Below are 24,594 nucleotides of genomic sequence, written 5' to 3' on the forward strand. Positions count from 1 at the left end.
TGGACGTATCGGGTGAAAATAGACCATAGCTTGTGAGATCCAGTTAGTGTCCTAGCCTGGTTCCCTGTATCGTATACCCCCTGCTTTACACTCCGCTATTGGTATAGCGGAGTGCAACGCAGGGAACATACGAAGCAGTGAACCAGACTAAACGTGTACGTATTCGTTAATGTCCTTTGTACAGAAAAGAGAAAGAATTTAATGACAACTGACATAGTGCCGCACAGTATTCAATATGTCGGTAGCTCAGATTTTGGATATAGAAATTGAATCGGAAAATGTCACCGAATATAGGTAAGATAGAAAATGTTATACACAGTTTACTTGCTTTCGCTCCTTAAGACATCAATGTGTATTATATCAATACGTAATAGATAACATTGTTTTTATCTGCTTTAAACTAATTCAGTCCTCGAAAAATGTATTCTCAAATAGTTCAGTTGATTTGTGCAGTTTTTACATATTAGAATTAGCCCTCCCACACAGGTGAACATAGAAATCTTTTTCACATGCTTAAAAGGTACACACATCTGCAAATAGATTTTCAAGCTAGAACTCCAGTGAGCCAGAAATTATCACTTGCATCACTTCATTTTGATAAGCAATCTTGAATTAAATGATCATTACACACCTGAATCAATACAAACTGTAGAGGGAAAGACAAAATTGTAAAGAGCCACAAATCATTCATCTATGTCTCAGTGGCCTGTTGCTATCTATATATCCTTACATGTTTGGAAACCCATAAATGTATACGTTTTAAGCGGATGTTATGCATTGAGCAGCCTCCACTTTCATACGTCTAACATAGTGTAGCCAATGTAAAAGGCTTTAAGTTTTATAGCTTTCTTTTATTTTCATTCTGATTAAAACAATATCCAAATTAATCGTTGTTTTCCTGGTAAATGAGAAATGTATCTCCTAATTTGGAAATGTATTTTTGCTCATGCTTATTTGAACACTTGGTATCGTCTTGGAGGTTTTCATGTGTTTGCAGAATACACAATTATTCATTAATTTAAGTATAAAAAAACATCTTTGAAATCCTAACAAACGTTTAGCTTTCAGACATCATAAAGTTACTATTCTATATAAGCACGAAAGCATACACGCAAACAAGTCTAACAAACAAAAAGGGAAACACACATACAATACTATAAAGACAACTTTTGCATTAACTTTAAATTCTAAGCCGTATAGCCTGGACCTGACACGATCCATTAAAGGACTATATTGAACTACGTCCATTTTCTGCCCCGTTTTTAAAGGAAAGACCCACTAATAAATTTTATGACTATTTGTAGCATTGCATTATACTATATATAAATCACACTCTTCTACATCAAATATGCTTATACGATTTTTATACCAAAAACACGATCTTTAAACATGGGACGGTGTGGTAAATTGGAGATATAATTAGGACATTCTGACAGAAGTAGTAGCGCTCATTTTCTCAAATCCATTCCAAGAAAGCTAGTTTCATTTTACATCTTTAGATACACAATGTCTTGTGAAACCCAGTTAGTCACGATTCCGGTAAAAGCGTACATACTCATTATTGTTCTTTATACAGAAAGGTGGATATAGTGACTCCTACTTATCAATATGTCGGTTGCTCAGTACAAGAATACAGAAATTTAATCAGAAAATGTTACCGAATATAGGGAAGATATGATGATGAAATGCATGTCACACAGTTACGAAATGTTATACACAGTTTACTTGCTTTCGCTCCTTAAGACATCAATGTGTATTATATCAATACGTTATATCATCCACATCGAACAAGGATAACATGCGTATGACGTCACAAGGAAAGTTTATATTCTAATCAAGGCAATACTCTAGTTACATGGCGATTTCAAGAAAATATTACTTTAAATATGTCAGAGGCGCCATTAGGGGTTGTGTCAGCCAGTGAGGCAACACATGGTGTGACCCCCATGCACCCCCTTCCTGCACAAAACTTCAAATATTTTATAGACAGTCATGTGCGGTAACTCATGGTGTCACCCCAATGGACCTCCTTCCTGCACATAAATTCGAGTCATTATGGTGTCAGCCGGTGCGGACCACACACACAGCACCCCTTAGTGACGCTACTGATTCAATATGTGAAGCTAAAATGTAATAGATAACATTGTTTTTATCTGCTTTAAACTAATTCAGTCCTCGAAAAATGTGTTCACAAATAGTTCAGTTGATTTGTGCAGTTTTTACATATTAGAATTAGCCCTCCCACACAGGTGAACATAGGAAACTTGTTCACATGCTTAAAAGGTACACACATCTGCAAATAGGTTTTCAAACTAGAACTCCAGTGAGCCAGAAATTATCACTTGCATCACTTCATTTTGGTAAGCAATCTTGAATTAAATGATCATTACACACCTGAATCAATACAAACTGTAGAGGGAAAGACAAAATTGTAAAGAGCCACAAATCCTTCATCTATGTCTCAGTGGCCTGTTGCTATCTATATATCCTTACATGTTTGGAAACCCATCAATGTATGCGTTTTAAGCGGATGTTATGCATTCAGCAGACTCCACTTTCATACGTCTAACGTAGTGTAGCAAATGTAAAAGGCTTTAAGTTTTATAGCTTTCTTTTATTTTCATTCTGATTAAAACAACATCCAAATTAATCATTCTTTTCCTGGTAATGAGAAATGTATCTCCCAATTTGGAAATGTATTTTTGCTCATGCTTATTTCAACACTTGGTATCGTCTTGGAGGTTTTCATGTGTTAGCAGAATACACAATTATTCATTAATTTAAATATAAAAAAACATCTTTGAAATCCTAACAAACGTTTAGCTTTCAGACATCATAAAGTTACTATTCTATATAAGCACGAAAGCATACACACAAACAAGTCTAACAAACAAAAAGGGAAACACACATACAATGCTATAAAGACTACTTTTGCATTAACTTTAAATTCTAAGCCGTATAGCCTGGACCTGACACGATCCATTAAAGGACTATATTGAACTACGTCCATTTTCTGCCCCGTTTTTAAGGGAAAGACCCACTAATAAATTTTATGACTATTTGTCGCATTGCATTATACTAAATATAAATCACACTCTTCTGCATCAAATATGCTTACATTTTTTTCATGCCAAAAGACCCCAAACCCTTAAACATGGGAACAGTGTGGTAAATTGGAGATATAATTAGGACATTCTTACAGAAGTAGTAGCGCTCATTTTCTCAAATCCATTCCAAGAAAGCTAGTTTCATTGTACATCTATAAATACACAATGTCTTGTGAAACCCAGTTAGTCACGATTCCGGTAAAAGCGTACGTACTCATTATTGTTTGTTATACAGAAAGATGGATATAGTGACATAATTATCAATATGTCGGTTGCTCAGTACAAGGAAATAGAAAATTGAATCAGAAAATGTCACCGAATATAGGAAAGGTTTATTTGAACAACTTGAAACACGAAATTATATCTGAGCGAGGCTAGGTTGCGTGGATTTTTCCCCGCTGCACAGTAGCTATCTACGTATCACTCACTGCGCGCATTCAATTAGAACAATATTTTCGAAAGTGTGCAATTCTATTTCTTCTAGTATTTTACGAAAAAACTAACAGGAAAACAAAGAATTAGATTTTCTAAACAATATAATTATTTCCTTTCTTTGTTTTTTTTTCTTCCAATATTACCCTGGGCAAACGATTTTTTCGGAGATAGCGCTATTGAACGAGGCATTAGAAAAGGAAATATAAAGAAAAACAAACATTAATAAGGATTAACGTTCTTAATTTCTTTTACGATATTTTACCTATCAATTGATATGCGTACTGTGTACACTATTGTAGTTCGCTTCGGTGCAAATGTACAGATAAATAAAGCAATATATATTCAGATGGAGAGAAAAGTTACAACCAGTGTATATTTCATTACGTTTTATTAACTCACTCTTCCTTCATTTTATAACAATATTAATTTTTCAAAAAATATGTCATGATCTGAGTAAACAACAAAGTATCATCAGTCTGATAATATACATTAATTATTGCTTATGTTGATAGCTAAAATGGTATGGCGTTGATACGGTGGATCAACATATATTTTTTATTTCAATCTTGTTAAAATTAATTTTAATGCAATAAATGTCTCTACTAAACAAAACTATCCATTTGCAGGTTTGAAACTAAGTTTTATTAGCTCTCAGTTTTCACAACAGACAGTAATGAAAAATATTACAACCACCCACACCCCCACACCCAGTGAATTCACCTGTTTAAACTTAAAAAATGTGCAAATCATACCATATCTAAATCACGGAAGGTAACATTTTTGTGGGTAGTTCATTCATTTAAAAGGAAAATACAGGGGAGTGGCCTAATTACTTTGCATCAGAAAACGATGGTAGTGTGAGCTGTTGTGCATAAATTATTCTTCCATAATTTTTGTTATACAGGATAATTCTTATTTGTTTCCAAACAGTGGAAGCAATGTACTATATACAGTCTGGATGGAAGATACATTGACTGGATTATTTCACTGTTCTTTAATTGCAAAAACCAGTTGCATTACTTCTATCCTAAATCTACCAAAGAACAAAGTGGTTCAATCCATTTATCAAAACGCTGCATATTTATGGAAATGGCATTTTTTTAAAAATATTTTATTAAAATGATTACCTTACCTCTTTGTACGTTTACCCATCAGGAATATAAACAGAAAGTGTTACCAAAAATATAACAGAAGCTGGAATTTTTGGCGCCGGCAGATTTAACGCCACCGTTTTGGCGACTGACAATTTGGCACTAGCCGTTTTGGCACGAGGTTACTGTATCAATCTTTGATGATGATATCCTAAAATTAAAACTTCCAGCTAGTCTGGAATAAGCACTAATCTTTCCTAAGTTAACATTGCCCAATAAAAGTGCATTGTAAACAAAACGTTAGAGAATATCAACACAGACAGGAGAAAAAGATTTACTTTAATTCTTTCTTAAAACGATTGCACGTTGACATTTGATAACATGCCTTTGGACGTACATACATCCATCGTGAATTAATTTCTCTTTACCATGATCTGTTTTAGCAGTTATCATTTCTTTAAAGAAATTTATTTATGTATTAATTCTTGTAAATTCTCTGTTTACATACCCTAATAAAAAAGTAATAAAATATATTATAAACAATGCAGTTTGATCACGTGCTGAAACTACCCGCTCTTACATCTTTGTTTTAGTAAGTATGAGCACAATATGCTCTTTGGTAAGTCGCCGTTATTAAGCTTTGGATGACTAGAACAACTGTGTCTTTTTCGATGTGGGCATCAGATACATGTTAATTAATGAGTAATGTATTAACCAACCGCATACATCTATTTTGCTTTTGGTTTCCACAGTGAACAATTGAGCTCAAACAATACCTTGTTTACCATTCTTGCTTATATGTTCTCTGACAAATGCTTGATTAAAATAGCTGAAAATGAATCTTACCATATGTATAAGTTAATCATATAATTGGTTACGGGAACTTTCAAACACGGTACATGCATACATCAAAATAAGAAAGGCGGCATATTGAAACATTGTACTGCAGGGACATGATGTAGAATCTTCCATCATACAATCAATAGACTGGTGAATAGTGTTATCCATTCCTAATAAAACTGACGGTACCTTTTAGAAAGCAAACTTTCTTGCTGAATTGAGCTTTTTAGCGGTAAAAGAAAAAAATGATAAAGAGAAGAATACTTCTCTATAGAAGAGTTCTATGTGTAACTACAACAAAGTCCAGCAAAATTCTTTGTAATATAAAGGAAACTCCCTCATCTACATCCCCTCTCAGGTTCTTTAGTATAGGTCTTTATATTTAGAGTCACACCCCACTGAATCTGTCAGAGGACTGGCGCTCCAGAGTGAGATAGGTTTCTACCCCAGCGGGATACCGTTTTATTCCTGGCTTCCTGTCGCCGACTGATTCGCTGGGTTGCCGACTGGATCGTCTTCGGAGTCGCCGAGTCGTCGAGCATGTTGTAGACTTAGTTGCAGAGTCGCTAACTGTGTCGCAGACCGTGTCGCATGGTCGTCGACCGTATCGCTGACTTGGTCGTAGAGTCGCCGACTGAGTCTTAATTTGGCCGCCGACTTGATTGCAGAGTCATTGACTGTGTCTTTCTGTGGTCACAGACTCGGGCGTAGAGTTGCCAGAATGTGTCTCAGCGTTGTCTACTGTGTCTCAGACTTAGTCGCATAGGCGTCGACTGTGTCGCTGACTTGGTCATAGACTGAGTCTCTGACTCGCTGACTGTTTCGGAGACTTGGTTGCAGAGTCGTCGACTGGGTCTTCCTTTGGTCGCATATTTTGTTGCTGAGTGAGTGGTGGTTGCACTTCGTTATTCGCTTGAGAGAGAGAGAGAGAGAGAGAGAGAGAGAGAGAGACGAACAGTGCGAAATGACGAGAGAAGAGAGCCCTTCAGTAAAATGTGTATTGTTGCAGGATTTCCATGTTTCTTTGAAGAGCCTTGTAGCTCATGTATCCTGGTCGAAGAAAAACCTTGTCCCTAAACTTGTTAAATTCACCAGCCCGGCCCTGCCTGGCCCTTTCCTGTCCGGAGAGCTACGACCAAATGTGCTTGCTCTGGAGGGTGGATATACTACTTCACTTGCAAAGGGACGTCATCACACAATACCGCTTTACAACACACCACCGTTGCAGCCACTGTTGGCACTCATCTCTCTCTCTCTCTCTCTCTCTCTCTCTCTCTCTCTCTCTCTCTCTCTCTCTCTCTCTCTCTCTATATATATATATATATATATATATATATATATATATATATATATATATATATATATATATATATGTGTGTGTGTGTGTACAGTTGAGCTCTGTACATTGGTAAGAATCTCTGATTTAGATCATCAACCCATTCAGCGTAAGACTTCTCAGGAAGTGCAAACAATTGCTGTGCTTGTCCTTTAAGTTCGACACCTAAATACAGTTTCTTGACTTCTGCTGTCCAAGAATTTAGGGTTGAACACATTTCGAAGTGAACGATAAAATCCATCAAGGGTGTCGTCTCATCGTACGAGATCGGAGTAACGACCGGCCTCTTCGAAGTTTGCCTCAGAAGATCAGTTGCCGCACGGCTTTATTCTGAAACGGCTCCCTTGCTTTCAGGCCTCGATATGTGTGTAAATGCTGCCTCGACTACATCCGTTGTGGATGAGGTATCAGGTATCTTCTTGATCTTCGGCGATTCTGAGGGTGGCGACGTTGCCTTTCCACTCAACTGAATCTGTGGTCTAGAGGCTATTTTTTTCTCTCGACAACACCGATGTTTTCTGGTTGTTTCCGCTCATATATCCATTGTCCCCTTCCTCGCAGTTAGTCTTTTCTCTAAGTCTCCGCATTCGTTCGTTAACGCCGAAACGCTGCATTTTGACTCTCCGTAAGCCATCTTGTTTTTGTCTTCCACTCCACCACCTATCCCACCGTTGCCCACCACTTTGTGGCGGAAACACTGTCAGGTACACTACCCGGAGTCTTGTATCTCAAGTTCTTAAGGATAGGTCTTTGTATTTGGAGTGATACCCCGCTGAATCTGTCAGAGGACAGGCGCTAAAGAGTGCGAAAGATTTATATTTCAGCGGGATGCCATTTTATTCCTGGCTTTCTGTCGCCGACTCTTTCGTCGACCGAGTCGCTGGGTCGTCGACTGGAGCGTCTTCTGGGTCACCTAGTCGCCGACTGTGTGGCAGACGTGGTCACAGAGTCGCCGACTGGGTTACAGACTGTGTCACAGGGTCGTCTACTGTGTCGCTGACTTGGTCGCAGAATCGCCGACTCGGCCATCCTCTGGTCGCCGACTTGATCGCTGAGTCATTGACTGTGTCTTCCAATGTTCGCCGTCTGGGTCGCTGACTTAATCGCAGAGTCATCGACCGTGTCGTAGACTTGGTTGGAGAATGTGTTGCTGAGTCGCCGACTGTGTCGCTTAGCTGCCGACTGTGTCGCAGAGTCGTCGACTGGATCTTCCTCTGGTCGCCGTCTTGGTCGCATACTTGATTGCAGACTGTGTCGCAGAGTTGCAGGCTGTGTCGCAGACTTGGTCGCAGAGTCCTCGACTGGGTCCTCCTTTGGTCGCCGACTTTGTCGCCGAGTGAGTGGTGATCGCACGGCGTTATTCGCTCAAGAGAGAGAGAGAGAGAGAGAGAGAGAGAGAGAGAGAGAGAGAGAGAGAATGAAAGAGAGATAGATAGAGATGAACTGTGCGAAATGATGAGAGAAGAGAGACCTTCAGTAAAAGGTATATTTCGCAAGATTTCCACTTTTCTTGGACGAGCCTTGTTGTGCCTGTATCCTGGTCAACGAACGATTTTGTCCCTAAACTTTTTCAATTCCCCGGCCTGGCCCTTTCCTGTCCGGCGAACGAAGACTAAATGTGTTTTCTCCGGCGGGTGGTTATACTACTTTACTAGCAATGGGACGTCTTCACACAATACCGCTTCATAACACACCACCAATGCAGCCACCGTTGGCACGTATATATACCCATATTGAATCGCGTGACCCAAAACAAAAGCTTAAGATAACACTTCCAAACCCGCTATTATTTTAAAATCAGAACATAAACTTTAGCGAAACGAACATTTTTTAACGAATAAAGTTATTGTCCATTGGTTTTTGTCCTTGCAGTAACTTCATTTCCCATTTGTATCTATCTGTCTGATGCAATATGAAACCACGATCATCATGAAATGAATGAACATTTGTTTACCAAATATTGTTATTACACAGTGAATCCGATTGGTGAAAGAACAGCTGTGTAGTAATATTATTTATATTTGACAGTTTTTTTTAACTTTTCAACCACGTACACGAACAATATACAGAAAGATAACATGAAGCTTTCGTCCTCACGCTAAGGACCCGTTGCATATCTGGGACAATCTGTTAGCACCTCTCACCATTCCATCGAGCAATGTTAACAGTCAGTAGAGATTAAATGTCTGCTGATGAAGTCTTTAGCTTGAGGACGAAAACGTCAGGTTAGCTTTCTCTATAATGTTTGTCTACGTGTTTGAAAAATTTAAAAACTCTGTCAAATATGAATAATATCGTTACGCAGTTAAGCTTTCACCAAAGTATGCTGTGTAACTCAATCAGATATCCTTAAAGATATGCGGCAATACGAAGAAATGGCTAGGAAATATGCTCGGTTGAGGAATCATTTGAGATTCAGTTTACATTGCAAGCACCACGGAGTGATACCAGTTAGTTTCCGACTCATAGCCGAGGTGGTTGATAAAAGAGGAGTAATCTTATCAAGCCTAACATTAGTAAGGATGAAAGAAAAGCCTTGGCCAGTCTTCAAAGAGACAATGAGCAGCAGGGGGGGGGGGCGAATCCTACATTTGGCTAAAACGTCATTTGGTTTAATTGATACTTTCTGCAACTCAACGATCTAGCGTCGTCAGCGCCTGGTAAAAAAAAAACGACGTCGTCGTCCGGGGGATTGTCCGGAACGTCATTTAGTTTAATATACTTTCTGCGCGCCGATCCCAGTGTCGTCAGCGTCCTGTAAAAAAGCGCGACGACCGCGTTGATGTCATCGCCCCCCCCCCCCCGCTGCTATGGGTTTTATTTAGGATTTTACAAATAAAGTAATTGCTAATACTTCTTCTTGTAAATCAATGAGATTATTTGATTGATCAGTAAGTCTGAAATTAATTCTTGTCAATGATTTATTGTGGCATCGCATATAGACTGGATTAATTGGACTCTCAACAATTAGAAATCCTGGTGGAGCAGTTGGCGCAAATGAGTATAAAACATATCCCTGTTGAGCCTGATTTGATTGTTCTGTATTTATTTGATAGCTTCCTTCGATGGCATCGCATACTAAATTTAGCGCTATCACAGACGTAATATTTACGTTATGTGGAGCAATATGCCTACCGCCGCCATCTGGATCATTATCATATTTTAGGATAGTTGGATACTGTCCCTGAGGTGGTTCTTTAGGCCATCCTAACACTGTTCTGATTGAGCTGTTATAGAGGTCTACTGTGTATCCCTCTGTACTTATTTCAATCGCCGATGACAACGTCGGTTCATGAACCGTAATAGCGATTTTTGATTCTTTTCCTGTGATTGATTTTATTCTACGCTGAAATTCGGAATTGATTTATTCAATTTGGTATGACCCAGTTGGTATTGCAACCTCCTTCCAGTCTGGTGTGCCGTCGGGTTTGTTTTTGTTTGCGAACACCAATGAGTTATTCGGTTGCTGACCATTAAATGCTACCGATCGGATATTTGGCCAGCTATGATATACTCGTAATTTTGCCAGCGCTATTTCCTTTACTGGAATCGGTGAGGGAAAGTTCACGCTGAATTCCGGGTTTGTTGATGTTATCGATATCATGTTTGTTTGTATCGGAGTGGTGTTTTCCGCGATCCGTTGAAGTAGTTCCGACATTATTATTGTTGTTGTTTTCAGTTTCCAATTTAGATATTGTGGAGAATTTCAACATTGAATATTAACGACTTGCTTGCTTGCAGCAGGGGGGTGTTTTTCGCGATCCGCCAAATTAATTTCCAATTGAAAATCCTCGATTTTTGACGTCGCGGAGTCATACAACTGGACCATCGTGGAGAATTCAACATCGGATATGAACGAATTATCAATCGACAACGAGATCAACCCGGATAATTTCGAGTACGCGTCGGATACTATTTGATGTTTTACTGTATACTCGTTGAGTTTTTTTGAGAACACGATGATATCTTTCTAGTGATTGCGTTGGCAACTCCAGCAATTGTTGTCGCCGCGGAGATAGCGATTGGAACCGCGATCGGAGCCATCATGGTCACCGTGGATAAAATGACACCGGTACCAGCTACTATACCGGACACTGAGTACACGGCCACGTCGATGGTGGTTATTTTTCGACGGTATTTTTTTATTTTTACACGGTATTGTTCGGAAAGCGTTTTTAAGTTCGCGGAGAATTCTTTTACGGTATCGAATCGATATTGATGTGACGTCGGTGATACCTCTGATTCAATTACCTTGGTGGTCATTTTTATTTTAAAAGAACTAGTGTTTTCAATTACTTACTTAGATCCACTACAAATTCCACATACCATGTGATGTTTGCCCTGATTAAATTTCTATCAACGGCATAAATTGTAAACGATTCGGTTTTATCCTTGTCGATGATTGTCGATATTATATTGTTAAACCCGGATGAACTCGACGATGATATATTAAACTGCATCATTGAAACCAGTGTCAATCGATAAATGCCCTTAACAGTTGCGGTAATATTTACTATATTATGCGTAGAAGTCCAAGTGAATGATCCATGCCGAATTGTGTATACTGTGTTGATGGCGTTCTCATGAGGGATTTTTATTTTTTCAAATTGCTCTGTCATTCTCGGTAGTCTGTCTTTAATCGCTGCAACATCAAGTTTGATTGTTCCTATTTCCCGTGTATTCTCGGTTATACTTTTTTGTTCGCTGCACCATCAAGTTTGATTGTTCCTATTTCATATGTATGCACGTCTATACTTTTTTGTTCGCTGCAACATCAGTTTTGATTATTCCTATTCCCCGCCAATACGCGTCTACATTTTTTTTGTTCGCTTCAACATCAGTTTTGATTGTTTCTATTTCCCCTCTATACGCGTCTACATTCCTTTTGTTCGCTGCAATATCAGTTTTGATTGTTTCTATTTCCTGTGTATGCGCGTCTACATTCCTTTTGTTCGCTGCAATATCAGTTTTGATTGTTTCTATTTCCTGTGTATGCGCGTCTATATTCCCTTTGTTCGTTGCAACATCAGTTTTGATCGTTCTTATTTCCTGTGTATGCGCGTCTATATTCCCTTTGTTCGCTGCACCATCAGTTTTGATTGTTTCTATTTCCTGTGTATGCGCGTCTATATTCCTTTTGTTCGCTGTAACCTTAGTACTGAGTATACTTATTATCTGTTCATCCGCGTCTGCACTCCTTCTGTTCGCTGCAACATCAGTTTTGATTGTTTCTATTTCCTGTGTATGCGCGTCTATATTATTCTTGTTCGCTGCAACATCAGTTTTGATTGTTTCTATTTCCTGTGTATGCGCGTCTATATTATTCTTGTTCGCTGCAACATCAGTTTTGATCGTTCCTATTTCCTGTGTATGCGTGTCTATACTTTTTTTGTTCGCTGCAACATCAGTTTTGATCGTTCTTATTTCCCCTGCATGCGCGTTTACATTTTTTTTGTTCGCTGCAACATCAGTTTTGATCGTTCCTATTTCCTGTGTATGCGCGTCTACATTTTTTTTGTTCGCTGCAACATCAGTTTTGATCGTTCCTATTTCCTGTGTATGCGCGTCTATACTTTTTTTGTTCGCTGCAACATCAGTTTTGATCGTTCCTATTTCCTGTGTATGCGCGTCTATACTTTTTTTGTTCGCTGCAACATCAGTTTTGATCGTTCCTATTTCCTGTGTATGCGTGTCTATACTTTTTTTGTTCGCCGCAACATCAGTTTTGATCGTTCTTATTTCCCCTGCATGCGCGTCTACATTTTTTTTGTTCGCTGCAACATCAGTTTTGATCGTTCCTATTTCCTGTGTATGCGCGTCTACATTTTTTTTGCTCGCTGCAACATCAGTTTTGATCGTTCCTATTTCCTGTGTATGCGCGTCTACATTTTTTTGTTCGCTGTAACATCAGTTTTGATCGTTCTTATTTCCCCTGCATGCGCGTCTACATTTTTTTTTGTTCGCTGCAACATCAGTTTTGATCGTTCCTATTTCCTGTGTATGCGTGTCTACATTTTTTGTGTTCGCTGCAACATCAGTTTTGATCGTTCCTATTTCCTGTGTATGCGCGTCTACATTATTCTTGTTCGCTGTAACATCAGTTTTGATCGTTCCTATTTCCTGTGTATGCGTGTCTATACTTTTTTTGTTCGCTGCAACATCAGTTTTGATCGTTCCTATTTCCTGTGTATGCGCGTCTACATTTTTTTTGTTCGCTGCAACATCAGTTTTGATCGTTCCTATTTCCTGTGTATGCGCGTCTATACTTTTTTTGTTCGCTGCAACATCAGTTTTGATCGTTCCTATTTCCTGTGTATGCGCGTCTACATTTTTTTTGTTCGCTGCAACATCAGTTTTGACTGTTTCTATTTCCTGTGTATGCGTGTCTACATTATTCTTGTTCGCTGCAACATCAGTTTTGATTGTTTTTATTTCCTGTCCATACGCAGTGATATCATTTATAGTTGTTGTAATTTCATCCAGCTTGGTATTTTTTTTACCAAAGAATTTATCAAAGTTGTCATCGATCCTGTTAACATTTTTTCGTAACGTGTAAAATTGGCCCGACAGCGTTGTAAACTCCGAAATAGTATTTTTTATTGTTGCAATATTCGGTTCGGTTACCGTCGGGGTCCCAAAAAAACTAGCGGTAGTGAGTTGTATATCGGTGACAGACTTTTGTATCCCCTCGAACTGATTTGCTTGCGCGTTAAATCTATCATAGAAATTTTTTAACGAATTCGATATGAATATATAATTGTCGCCCAGTGTATTTATTTTTCCGTTTATCGTCAGGATGGATTCACCTGATTTAAGTCGTCCGTCGCTGGAATACAGCGCTATACTGTTTTCGGCGACATTTCTCTTCCGTGTTAAAACGTCATCCAGCGACACATTAGTGGATTTCAATTTACCCTGACGATCTTGAAATACAACTATTTCACCTGGATCAACACTTGTTAGGTTCAACGTCTCAGCGATTTTATCCTCAATTAGTTTTTTTACATCAGTTTCAGGTGCTCCCGTGGCCGGTTTTTGTAGCACTGAAATAGATCGTCCCCAGATATCAATCATTGTTATTGTAAAAAAACACTAGTGTTTTTAATTAACCCGCTGGGCCTCTACGACCCCACTTGTATACTCGTTTACAACCACATGAGGTGGTTTTCGTAATGATGAAATCTCCGCGAGTACGTTTAATACTTCACGGCCGCATATCGGTGGGTCATTTAATCGCTGTGTTGGCAGTGTGGAATAAAAAACCGGAGTTGGAATATGTTGTATGTAACGCATAAACTCGCTCGGCGGTGCTAATCCATATGAATCAAAATAGACAATCGCGCGAGGATCAATCGCGTATGCGACCCAGTGGGTTCCTTTCCCGGTGGAATTATCGAGATTAATGATGCCTGTTTCAACGTGCCTTGGTTGTGCCGGCAATTGATCTCTCATAAAAACCCCTCTGAAGTTTTTTATCGCTAACGCGTTAGCGGCATCTATTAAATCAAAATTGGATAACGGAGTCATTAAACCGTTCATGGTAGTCTTAGACCCTTTCCGCTGTACCATGAATACGGGTTTCCTGGCAATCTTAGACCCCTTCCTCGCTTCTTTTTTTTATGCCCGGATCCCGCACCGGTTGCTTTTTTTAGTGCCATTCCTGCCGCGGTACCAACAGCTCCTAACGCCGCCGCCTTCGCCACCGCTGGGGCAGCCGCCGCAATTAACGCCGGAATCGCAGCTAACAACGGGAATATCCCACCGGTCTTTATCATGTTGTTGATCGCTGCGGCCGAGAAAGTAATTTGAGTACCTCGCTTGTTCTTGAGCGCATCATTGAAATGTTTTATTTGACGCGTCGTCAATGATATTTTATTTGGGCCATCATCCATCTGCGACGGCTTCAACGTTATTGTGGTTCCACATTGTTTAGCCGATTTTGATTGCAATTTTTTGAGTTGACCAGGCGTCAATGTAACACCGACAACACTATATGACATTTTTATTGTAAAACATTTATGTTTTTAATTACAGATTGATCTAATTGCTACATGTTTTCCACTGGTGCATCAACGATTCTCATTCGTCCACCAACACCTTCCAACAGCATTGATTTGTCGCTGAGGATGACAGCAATAGCTCTATAATTAGCAATAACGCCGCGAGTTACATTAGCTCGGAAGTGTATATCAACGACGGATTGTCTTGTTAAATCAAGATGTTCCAGCGAAAAGTAATAGATCGGATATAGTTCTTTAAAATCATGTTGTGATATTTGCAAACCGGTGTCGACGTTTTGATCACGACTCATATATGACAGCAACCGATGGTACACGCGTGCAATATGGTTTTGATCGTAATTAAGTTGTATATCCTCAGATGGTTCCTGTTGGCCATTTATTCTCAGCGAGACGTCAGTAACGCCTAATCGATCAAATATCATATGGCTGGATAATTGATTATCAACTCTCGTCATATCCTGCAACGCAACAAATATATGACGCGGAGCCGAAATGCCTTGTTGTGATGCCAGGTTCCATGTGAATATACCATTGATATTTGATTGCTTAGTATCTGTTGTTGTTGTTAGCCAACTTAGTAATGATTTTCCTCCCTGCTCCATAAAGGATAGCAATCGTGCCTCTGTGGTAATGGATGGAGTCATTACTGGCATCCACAATGACATTTTAGTTAAAATGACTTTACCAGGGTCATTATTTGGATTTGCAAGATCCGTTGGAATTCTCCAAATTGCATTTCTATCATCACCTTTTCGCACAAGCACCACGGTATGCTTTGCTCCGTAGATAACTTTTCGCACGTTTCTACAAAATCCAAATATATGATGCAGTGGAATCGCGCATGAGAAAGATTTACGCGGTCCTGTTAACATTGATATGCGTGTTGCAGCTCCGAGGTTGAAATTAGGATCGCTGTTTATAATCATATTCTCAACATCAGCGTTAGCGCTATCAGCACTATTTCTTGGTCGTCTTACCACAAATTGCGAGTTTCCAGCAGTGTTTCTAGTATCCTTTGCAAACATCATAGATGGACCTGCTGATCTTGTATAATCGTCGGAATATCTTGCTAGCCCGATTATTGTTGTAGCCACATCAACATCGCGTTCTATAGACTCGATCTCTCTTCCATCAATGAGATATTTTGCACTCTCAAATAGCGCCATTACGCCGTTATTGACTAAGCCAACTTTGGTACCATCTGGATACGGTGCTGGTACAGCAGGAGTATCGGCCTCTGTTACAAGTTCTCCTTCGATTTCAATAAACGCTTCACACGGCAAAAAGTATTTACTGGTATCATGGACTTGAAGTTCAATTCGCGATCGTATGTTGGGTTGTACTGCATGATAGGAATAAAATTGATAATCACGGACAGAATCATCCTTGCGCACTGGTGCGTCCATATCAAACGCCGGATCAGCTGTTCGTTTAAACATTTTATTATTAATACGCTGATGCATCTAAATCATCGTCGTCGTTTTAAATTCTTCGAATTTTGTCGTGATTTTAAGCCACTTTCCGCTATCATGTTTGCGATGTCATCTTGATTATTGTTTACCAACGACGCTAGTTTTTGTTCCACTGCGTTATTTATTACTTTACTGACATTCGCAGGCATTACTGTCGTAGATGGTAGCACCGTTGACGGTTGTTTTATTCTTCTCACCAACGACATTAGTTTGTTCTTTGCTGCAGAAAGTGCCTTTCCGGCAAGATCTCCAACAGCGCTAATTCCTTTATCACGAATAACATCAATGGCTTTCATCGATAATTGTTTGGCTAGCGGGGCTACTTTTGGAGCCATTCTTGTAAATAACCCCGCAATGGTATTACCGAGACCATCTCCGTACCACGCACGATACACTGGTAGTCTTGAGTTTACCACATACACGTTTACTGGTTTATCATGATTGTAGTGTATAATCATTTTTTATAATAAGTGTGTTAGCGTTTTCAATTTAGTGATTGATCACCAGTGATTGATCACCAGTGATTGATCAATCGCTGTGATACCCCTTGACAAGTTCGTCAATGAGTTCTCGGTATACATCAATGTCCATTACGCCGCCGGCAAATAATCGCCTGCAAATATCAGCGGCTTCATTAATTATTTCCGGTGAGTTATTTCCGGCTCGTTTCCCCCCGATGAGTACTTCTAGCCGTGATATATCTTCGAGGATATTACCAGGGCATGAAACGCTAGTGTTTCCAACTAAGCCGCGACCCCGAGCAGAGTTTTCAACGGAGTTTTTAACTCTGGAGTTTTTAACTCTGGAGTTTTTAACTCTGCTTGAATATCCCTTTCCGCTTGTTTTTTTAGAACCAGCTTCTGCTTTTACGTCTATTTCTTCCGGAATTGGGTCCTCATAAGGTGGTGGTGGTAGACCACCTTTAACCGTAGCTAGAAAATTTTTATAACCAGGGTGGTCTGTGGCTGAGATTCTGTCTCCACCGTGGTTTGCTAGATATATTTTTGATGCCCAGACGTCTTTGTCTTTTATAAAATTTTTAAAGTTGCCTTTTAATAAATTCACTCTTTTCCCCTTTGGAAAATTTTCTTTAGCAAAATTAACTAATTCAGGATCGGTATTGATGCTTTTAATTCTACTTAATGCTGCGTCTGTGAATATATTTTCAGGTGAATAGTATTTTCCTGCAGCTGCACCTTGTTAATGCTGCGTCTGTGAATATATTTTCAGGTGAATAGTATTTTTCTGCAGCTGCACCTTGTTGTTGTTGTTCAATTTCTTCTTGTTGTTGTTCAATTTCTTCTTGTGGTTGTCGTAGTTGTTCTAGTGCTCGTTGTTGACGTGACGTAGTTACTATATCCACGGGAAGTGTTTCTAAAGACCTCCTTGTTTGTTCTGTCTCTGCTGCTATCTTTTCAAGCGTATCAAGCAGCGGAGCCTTTTTCTTTCTTTGTTCCTCAGGGGTATCTCCGTATATCGCTTGTTCGGTGAGTTTTTTTACATCACTGGTCGCTTTAGTTATTGGGGTAAATAACTGTTCACTTCCAATAGCAAAATCAGTCTGTAATTGTTGTCGTTGTTGTAATTGTTGTCGGACTCTGTCTCGTACGGGTATAAATTTCTTAATTGCAGCTAATCGCTCTCGAGCTAATCTAGTTGTAAGCGATTCATTAACCATTATTGTAAATTGCGCTACAATTTCAAATAAAATTTTCCACCCGGGTTTTCACAACCTGGCACATACGACTATGCGGGCTAAAAAAAAAATAAAGTCGCATCTCAATATACTTTTTTTTTTCTTTTTTGGAGGGTTCTCTCTCCTTTTTGATCTTCACAGACCAGTTAGGGAGGCCCTCCTGCCCTACATGTTATGATTGGTATTCTGTATGTTTAGCTATTGTGTTATTGCTGTTTTTAAAGTGTAATATTTTTAATTTTTTTTTTTTTTTTTTTAAATTCCATACTTTCTTTCAATGTATTCATCGTAGCTGAACATAGGTTTTTCTTCTGTCTCTTTTTGACTTTTTCTCTTTTCTTGTCTTTTCATTTTTGTCTTTTTTCGAAGTGCTTTCCTTAAATCTAGGCTTGTTTCCATTGTTTGTTGCAATTCTGGATCTTCATTTGAATTTTGCTGCGGTATCCTGTTTGTTTGGGGTGTTTCTAATAATCTAGGTGTTTGTGTTTTCTGAATCTGTTGTAATTTGAAAACTGTAACTTCTGAGTCATTTTCTTGTAATGATGGCTGTATTGGTATCACTTCTTTTTCTTGTAGACTTCGTTTTGTTTGTTTTGGGTGTAGTTTGCTTTCTAGTTGTTGCCCAGGTTCAATATCTTGTTGGATTAGCTTGTTATTTTCTTGTTGACTTTCTTGTATTTGCATTTGTATTTGATGTTGTTGTTGTTTACATCCCTATGATTCATTTTCTGGAGGCTGATCTGTTGGTGTTGTTGTCGTTGTTGTTGACCCTGGTTGCTGTTGTGGTTTTATTTTCTTTTGTTGTTCTTCTTGTCTATTTTCCATCACCTGTTGTTGCTTTGTTTGTTGTTGTTGCTGTTGTTGTTGCCCTTGTTGTTCATTTCCTCTTGTCTGTTTGGGTTGCTGCAGTTGGACTTCTAGCCCTTTTTTATTGTTTTCAATTTCTTTCTGTAGTATAGTTTCTCTCTCTTGTTGTTGTTGTTGTTGTATTTGTTCTATCCTTTGCTTTTCTCCTGCTTGTTTCTGTATTTCCTGTTCTTGTTTTTGTTTTTGTTGTCCTTGTTCTTGTAAACGCTCTTGTTGTTGTTGTTGCTGCTGCTCATCTCTTTGTTGTTGTATTTGTTCTATCTTTTTTTCTGCTTGTTTCGGTATTTCCTGTTTTTGTATTTGTTGTCCCTGTTTTTGTACCTGCTGCTGTTGTTGTTGCTGCTGCACATCTTGTGTTCTTTGTTGTTGTTGTTGTTGTGGCTGCATATTTCATTTTCCTATTTGTCTGCTGCTTGTTTTCGTAGATGTCATTATTGGTCCTATATTTTCCGAGTTCTGGGGACATTTAAATGGTGTGTGACCTGTATTCCCACATCTATTGCATGTTCTGTCAAAAATGCATCCTTTGTACCATGTCTTTGCTAAGAATCCGAATATGTAAAAGGCTCTCTTTACTTTCTTCATGTTACTGATTTCTATTTCTAATATCCGTGTTCCGTCTAAAATTGATGTTGTTTCTATCGTTCTGTTCCTTGCTGAGCTAACCGGGATATTGAATTTTTCCTCAAAACGCTTGACTATTTCTTCTATTGGTATTTCCAGCGGGATGTCTGTAACATGTAATTCTCCTGTTCGTTTTTTTATCTCCCTTAGCAATGGTTCTGGTTCCTTTATTGTCACTCTTTCTTTCCCAATATGCATTTCCCCATATGGTAAGATTGGTTTCTTTCCTTTTGGTCTTATTATGTAGCCTTTGTATCCATTAGGGTTTATGGAGTATACTCTATCCATACATTCCGGGTGGGCTATTTTCATGGCTATCATTACTGTGGTTAGACAAGGTATATTTTCCCTTTGTATGTGCCTCATGTCTATTTCTTGCGTTCCTTCCCTGTATTTACATTGTAGGTAGCTTTTGTCATGTATCACTACTCTTTCCAGCTTGAAGAATTTCTCAAGGTAATTGACTTCTTTTCTCGTCGCCATATTGCCTCGTGTTGCACGAATTTTGTTTTCAATGCCTCCTTTTTCCATGTTGTTTTCCATTTGTTGATTATTTTCGGTTTGATTAATTATTTTGTGCAAGTTGATGATTCTTCTCACTCTTTTTGAGCTTCGGAGTCCGTAGTGGGCAGTATAGATAGTCCTGTGGGGGGATCCAGTACTTCTAAACTGTTTGCTTTGTACGCGCCATTGCTATAACTGACTGTACTTCTCAATATACAGGCAGGGTTTTGTCAGATGTAGACATACCTACTGGCTACTCATGCGGATAACCCAGCTAGGTTAGCGGTGGGGCTCTCTACAGGGGGATCTTCACCCAACATTCTTTTTATGCTTTTCACCTTAGCGATGACCTCTCGCCGTCGCTCATAAGCACAGCCGAGTTTTTGTCGTATTGTTTCAACGGTAGTGAATAGCCCAATGAATGCTTTTACGTCATTGCCATACAGGTTTTCATTAATCGCATATTGTAGCCGTTTTATAAACGCATAACATCTGGGTAGTGTGTAACGACCCTTTCTTGAGTGCTCATCAATGATTTCATATTCTGATAAAAATTTTTCATTATCAAGCTTATCAGATAAAACAATTCCTTGATTTTTCAAATTTGAAATTTCATTAATTATATTATTTATATCTTGGATATCCATTATTGTTATAATATATTATATCTCTAATTTTACAGTCATTTTGACCACCCTTGTTTTTTATGATAAAACGGTATTATCTCCACTCAAGTGATGTGGGGCAGACCGTAGGTATATTAAGGACGGTACAATGCCGTATTATCTCCACTCAAGTGATGTGGCAGACTATAGACACATAAATCTCCAAGAGGAGGGCCTAGCGCGGCATATACCGTACTAGTCCCCCCCCAGAAGATGTGGTATGACGTAGATGATTTTCGCATAAATCTCCAAGAGGAGGGCCTAGCGCGGCATATACCGTACTAGTCCCCCCAGAAGATATGCTTAATCTTCGAAACCCAGCGCATAAACTCCAAGAGGAGGGCCTAGCGCGGCATATACCGTATTAGTCCCCCCAGAAGATATGCTTAAGGGCGAAACCCAGCGCATAAATCTCCACAGGGAAGTCTAACTCGGCAAACACCGTGTTATGCCTCCCAGAAGATATGGTTTGGGCTTTGGTGGTTTTTGACAGATATGCGATGAAGGGATGATACATATATGCCTATAGTCTGCAATCACTCAAGTGGAGATAATACAGCATTGTACCGTCCTTAATATGCCCATAGTCCTCCACACATCACTCAAGTGGAGATAATACGGCATTAGGGACGGCACAGACAGCACAACATGTAACGACGGGGCCGGATCTTCTACGGCCATTCGACCAATCAAAAGCAACCCATGAAATTAACCCGGTTGCATGATTGACAAAAAGCCAACCACACGCCCGTGTCAATGGCGTGAGTTGTTTTGTTTTGGTCGAAATGGCTTTCGAAAGCCCCAGGCTTTATACCTTTCATACCGTATATAAGGTGACTAATCCGGCGATGTCAATCCGCAAGGTGTGTTATTTTTATTTCATTGAATACTTATTAGTGGCGTTTCACAGCATTTCAACAACACTGAATACCTCAATGAAATACTAAAAAAAATAATACAGTTGTTTGTAAATGCCGTGTATTTGATTTGTTTGTCCACAAAAAAACAGATTGAGGTGTCGTCGAGGACTCATTAACTGTCGGCGACTCTATCGACTTTGTCACTGGCGACTTTATCCCCGGAGGAGTTATCTCCGCTGGTGTATGAAAACTTAATTCTGTTATTGAAGCGCTTAGAAAAAGCCGTTTTAGTTATATTTTCTGCTACTCGCTGTACTGAAGGTATACAAATATCAAAGTATTTCCCGGCTTCATTCATTGATTGAAATATTTTTTGTTCGTTAGTTTTTGTATCAAATGATTTGATGGGCCTCTTTTTAACCGATCTACAAGTACCAGTTTTCCCTTTTTTAATATTTTGACGCTGCGTAACCGCTTGAAGGTTCTCAAGAGAGTTATCGGTCCTTACGCCATTTTTGTGATCAATCACAAAACCGTCTTTGATCAATCCGTAAAATGCTTCATAGATAATTCTATGAACGTAATATGACTTCTTCCCAACAGTAAATCGCAAATATCCGCTATTGTTTACACATCCAACTGGCTTCTTCAGTCTACGATTTCTGACAACGCCATCGGGGGATGCTTCATAATTGACAAGCACGGGGTGGGGTCTGAAGTCTTGGCTCATTTGTATAACAAATGCTACTTGTCTAATTTATTATTTGCTTTAATTATAAATCTATCAATGTAGTCTTGTGGGGTTCTGATGACTTTGTCGTTGACGGAGTCAACGACGGGGTTAATGATTCGTTTGTCATAGTAGCGTTTTAGTTCTCTGTATCGCTTACCGCCACATCCAAGGCATAATTGTGATTTTCCTCTAACGCCAATGTGACAAATTAAGCACGGGCTAGGGCCTTTCGAACCGTTTCTTACGCGCTGTAAATGATACCCGCAGAATTCGCTACGGCATGATTTGTTACACGGGGTTGTTGACCCAATCATAAACCATTTGCAGTGGTTCATTATATATAAATTTCTTATTTAAATACTTGTCTTAATTATAATGGAAGCGGAGTTCAAGAGATTAGCAGCAATTAAGCGTTACAAAAATGTTAAATTTAATCTTGATAGAACCCTCAAAGATATGCCAAAACGGGCAATAAATGATAACAGCTTAAAAAATAAAATCCGTGACTGCGCTGCTGAATTCAAGCGCGATGGCGCATCTCATAGCTGGTCAACATTTCGAATTGATGGTGTTGTTGATGCCACCATGACCGACGAAAACGCAGCCATGATAATCTCACAACTTGGCAGCAAAAAGTATTTTTTTAGAGTGAAATTTATTGTCCGTGTGGAATCAGGCGGTTGGATTATACGAGACAAATTTGAACCAATTCTCAGCGACAAGAAAACACTCATTGTTAGCCGCGATTCCAAGCCGGGTCTGTTAACTGGAATTGACAAACCCTACTATGAACGAGCATATCCTGAAACAGCAGTTGTTTATGGGGTATATCCGTTAAATGAGAAACCTGATATCAGAAAATTAGCGCCAATGAAATACTCGTCGTCGCCACTCAATTGTGTAGCAGAACGAGTAACAGAGCATTTTACAAATGCACCCCGAGGGAACAAACTGACTGATCTGGGTGCTAAAAAAATTAACCAATGGGAACTAACAGTAAAACAGCGAGGAGCAACTATCAACGACATAGCAAAATTAGAAACATCACTGAGATTTCCAATAACCGTTATGACAATAACCGGAGAAATTTTATACAAATCAAAATATAACAAAAATGGAGCCCCAATCAAAATTATTGATCATAACAAACACGCATGGACGTCCGCGGTCACAATATTTCCACGAAACAGAACAATAAGGTATATACCCGACAAATTCTTAAACGAAGATGGTTTCCTCGCTGAAAAGAAACTATTTGATTTTATTGCGTATTTAAGTAAAAACAACCCCGTATCAGTGTGGTTATTTCGCAGTGCTGAAAACGACATGGATACCTTTGATCAGTTTGTGCGACCAAATGGTGAATTATACCGCACTGAAGCGTTTCACAACAAAATGAAAAAAACAATTAGTGGGTTAGAAGCCATCGATGATGAACAATTATTAACAAACTGTTTTACAATCCCGTCGGTTGCAGCTCATTTTACAAGAACGAAAAATGCGTGGAAACCAACACGAACTGAATTCTTGTCAGACATTGAGGATAGTTGTTTAGAATTTAGTCATGGCGGTTTATGGAACCAGAAATACGACCTTGAAAGCGTCATTTCAGTTGATATGATTGCTTGTTATCCAGCGAGTTTTCTTGGTTATGGAGAGTGTACTGAGTATTTCAAACGATTTGGACACCCCGTACATGAAATGACTCGTGTTGCAATTAATGGACCACTTCCTGATTTTGATTTAACCGGATTTGCTCGTGTAGTATCATTTGAATTCGCAGCAGGACTTCATCGCTGTTGCTATATTTGGATTGGTAGACACATGTCTAAAAAGAAGTGGCTGCCAATAGCGTTATTACGGTTCATGATTGATACAAAAATGTTAATTTCGTTGACAGTCAGTGAAGCAATTATATCGTATCGGAAACAAACTAATGTCTGGCTACCAGAACCGGAGCGTCTTGATAGTATAATTGACGAATCCAGAAAACATATTGATGCCGACGAAGAATATATCATTGAGTGGTCCAAGCGGGTATTTAATCAACGAAACAGAGAAGCAAAAGAACTGGGTAGAAGAATAATTGGGAAATTCACCCAAGGTGGAAAAAAATGCGACTACAAACGACATTCTTCACGGCTGATTATGGATAACGCCGAATACGACTTCGTAATCGCGGATGCAGTATCTAAAAACCTGTATGTGGATCGCAAGGACGCTTTTTTATCCGATGGAACAAAATTGGGTACAGTTGTTACTTATAGCGATGGCTACAGTTCTCCGTATACACACCTGAGGTCGTCTATGCTGGGTTATGCTTGTATCAATTTATTTTCAATG

General features: G+C 39.2%; 1 protein-coding gene across 1 annotated transcript in view; it reads left to right on the forward strand.

Moving 5' to 3' along the window:
- The first annotated feature begins 90 nt into the window (after positions 1-90).
- Positions 91-24,594, forward strand: part of LOC149776539 (egg-laying defective protein 26-like) — a 32,778-nt gene continuing 8,274 nt past the window's right edge. The window contains exon 1 of the mRNA XM_089940996.1: positions 91-294. Coding sequence (XP_089797122.1) covers positions 236-294 — 59 coding nt within the window. The 5' untranslated portion in view covers positions 91-235. The remainder of the gene's footprint in view (positions 295-24,594) is intronic.

Source organism: Sinohyriopsis cumingii, chromosome 18, assembly GCF_028554795.1.
Source record: "Sinohyriopsis cumingii isolate HCF-2022 chromosome 18, ASM2855479v2, whole genome shotgun sequence".
In the NCBI taxonomy this organism is placed as follows: domain Eukaryota; kingdom Metazoa; phylum Mollusca; class Bivalvia; order Unionida; family Unionidae; genus Sinohyriopsis; species Sinohyriopsis cumingii.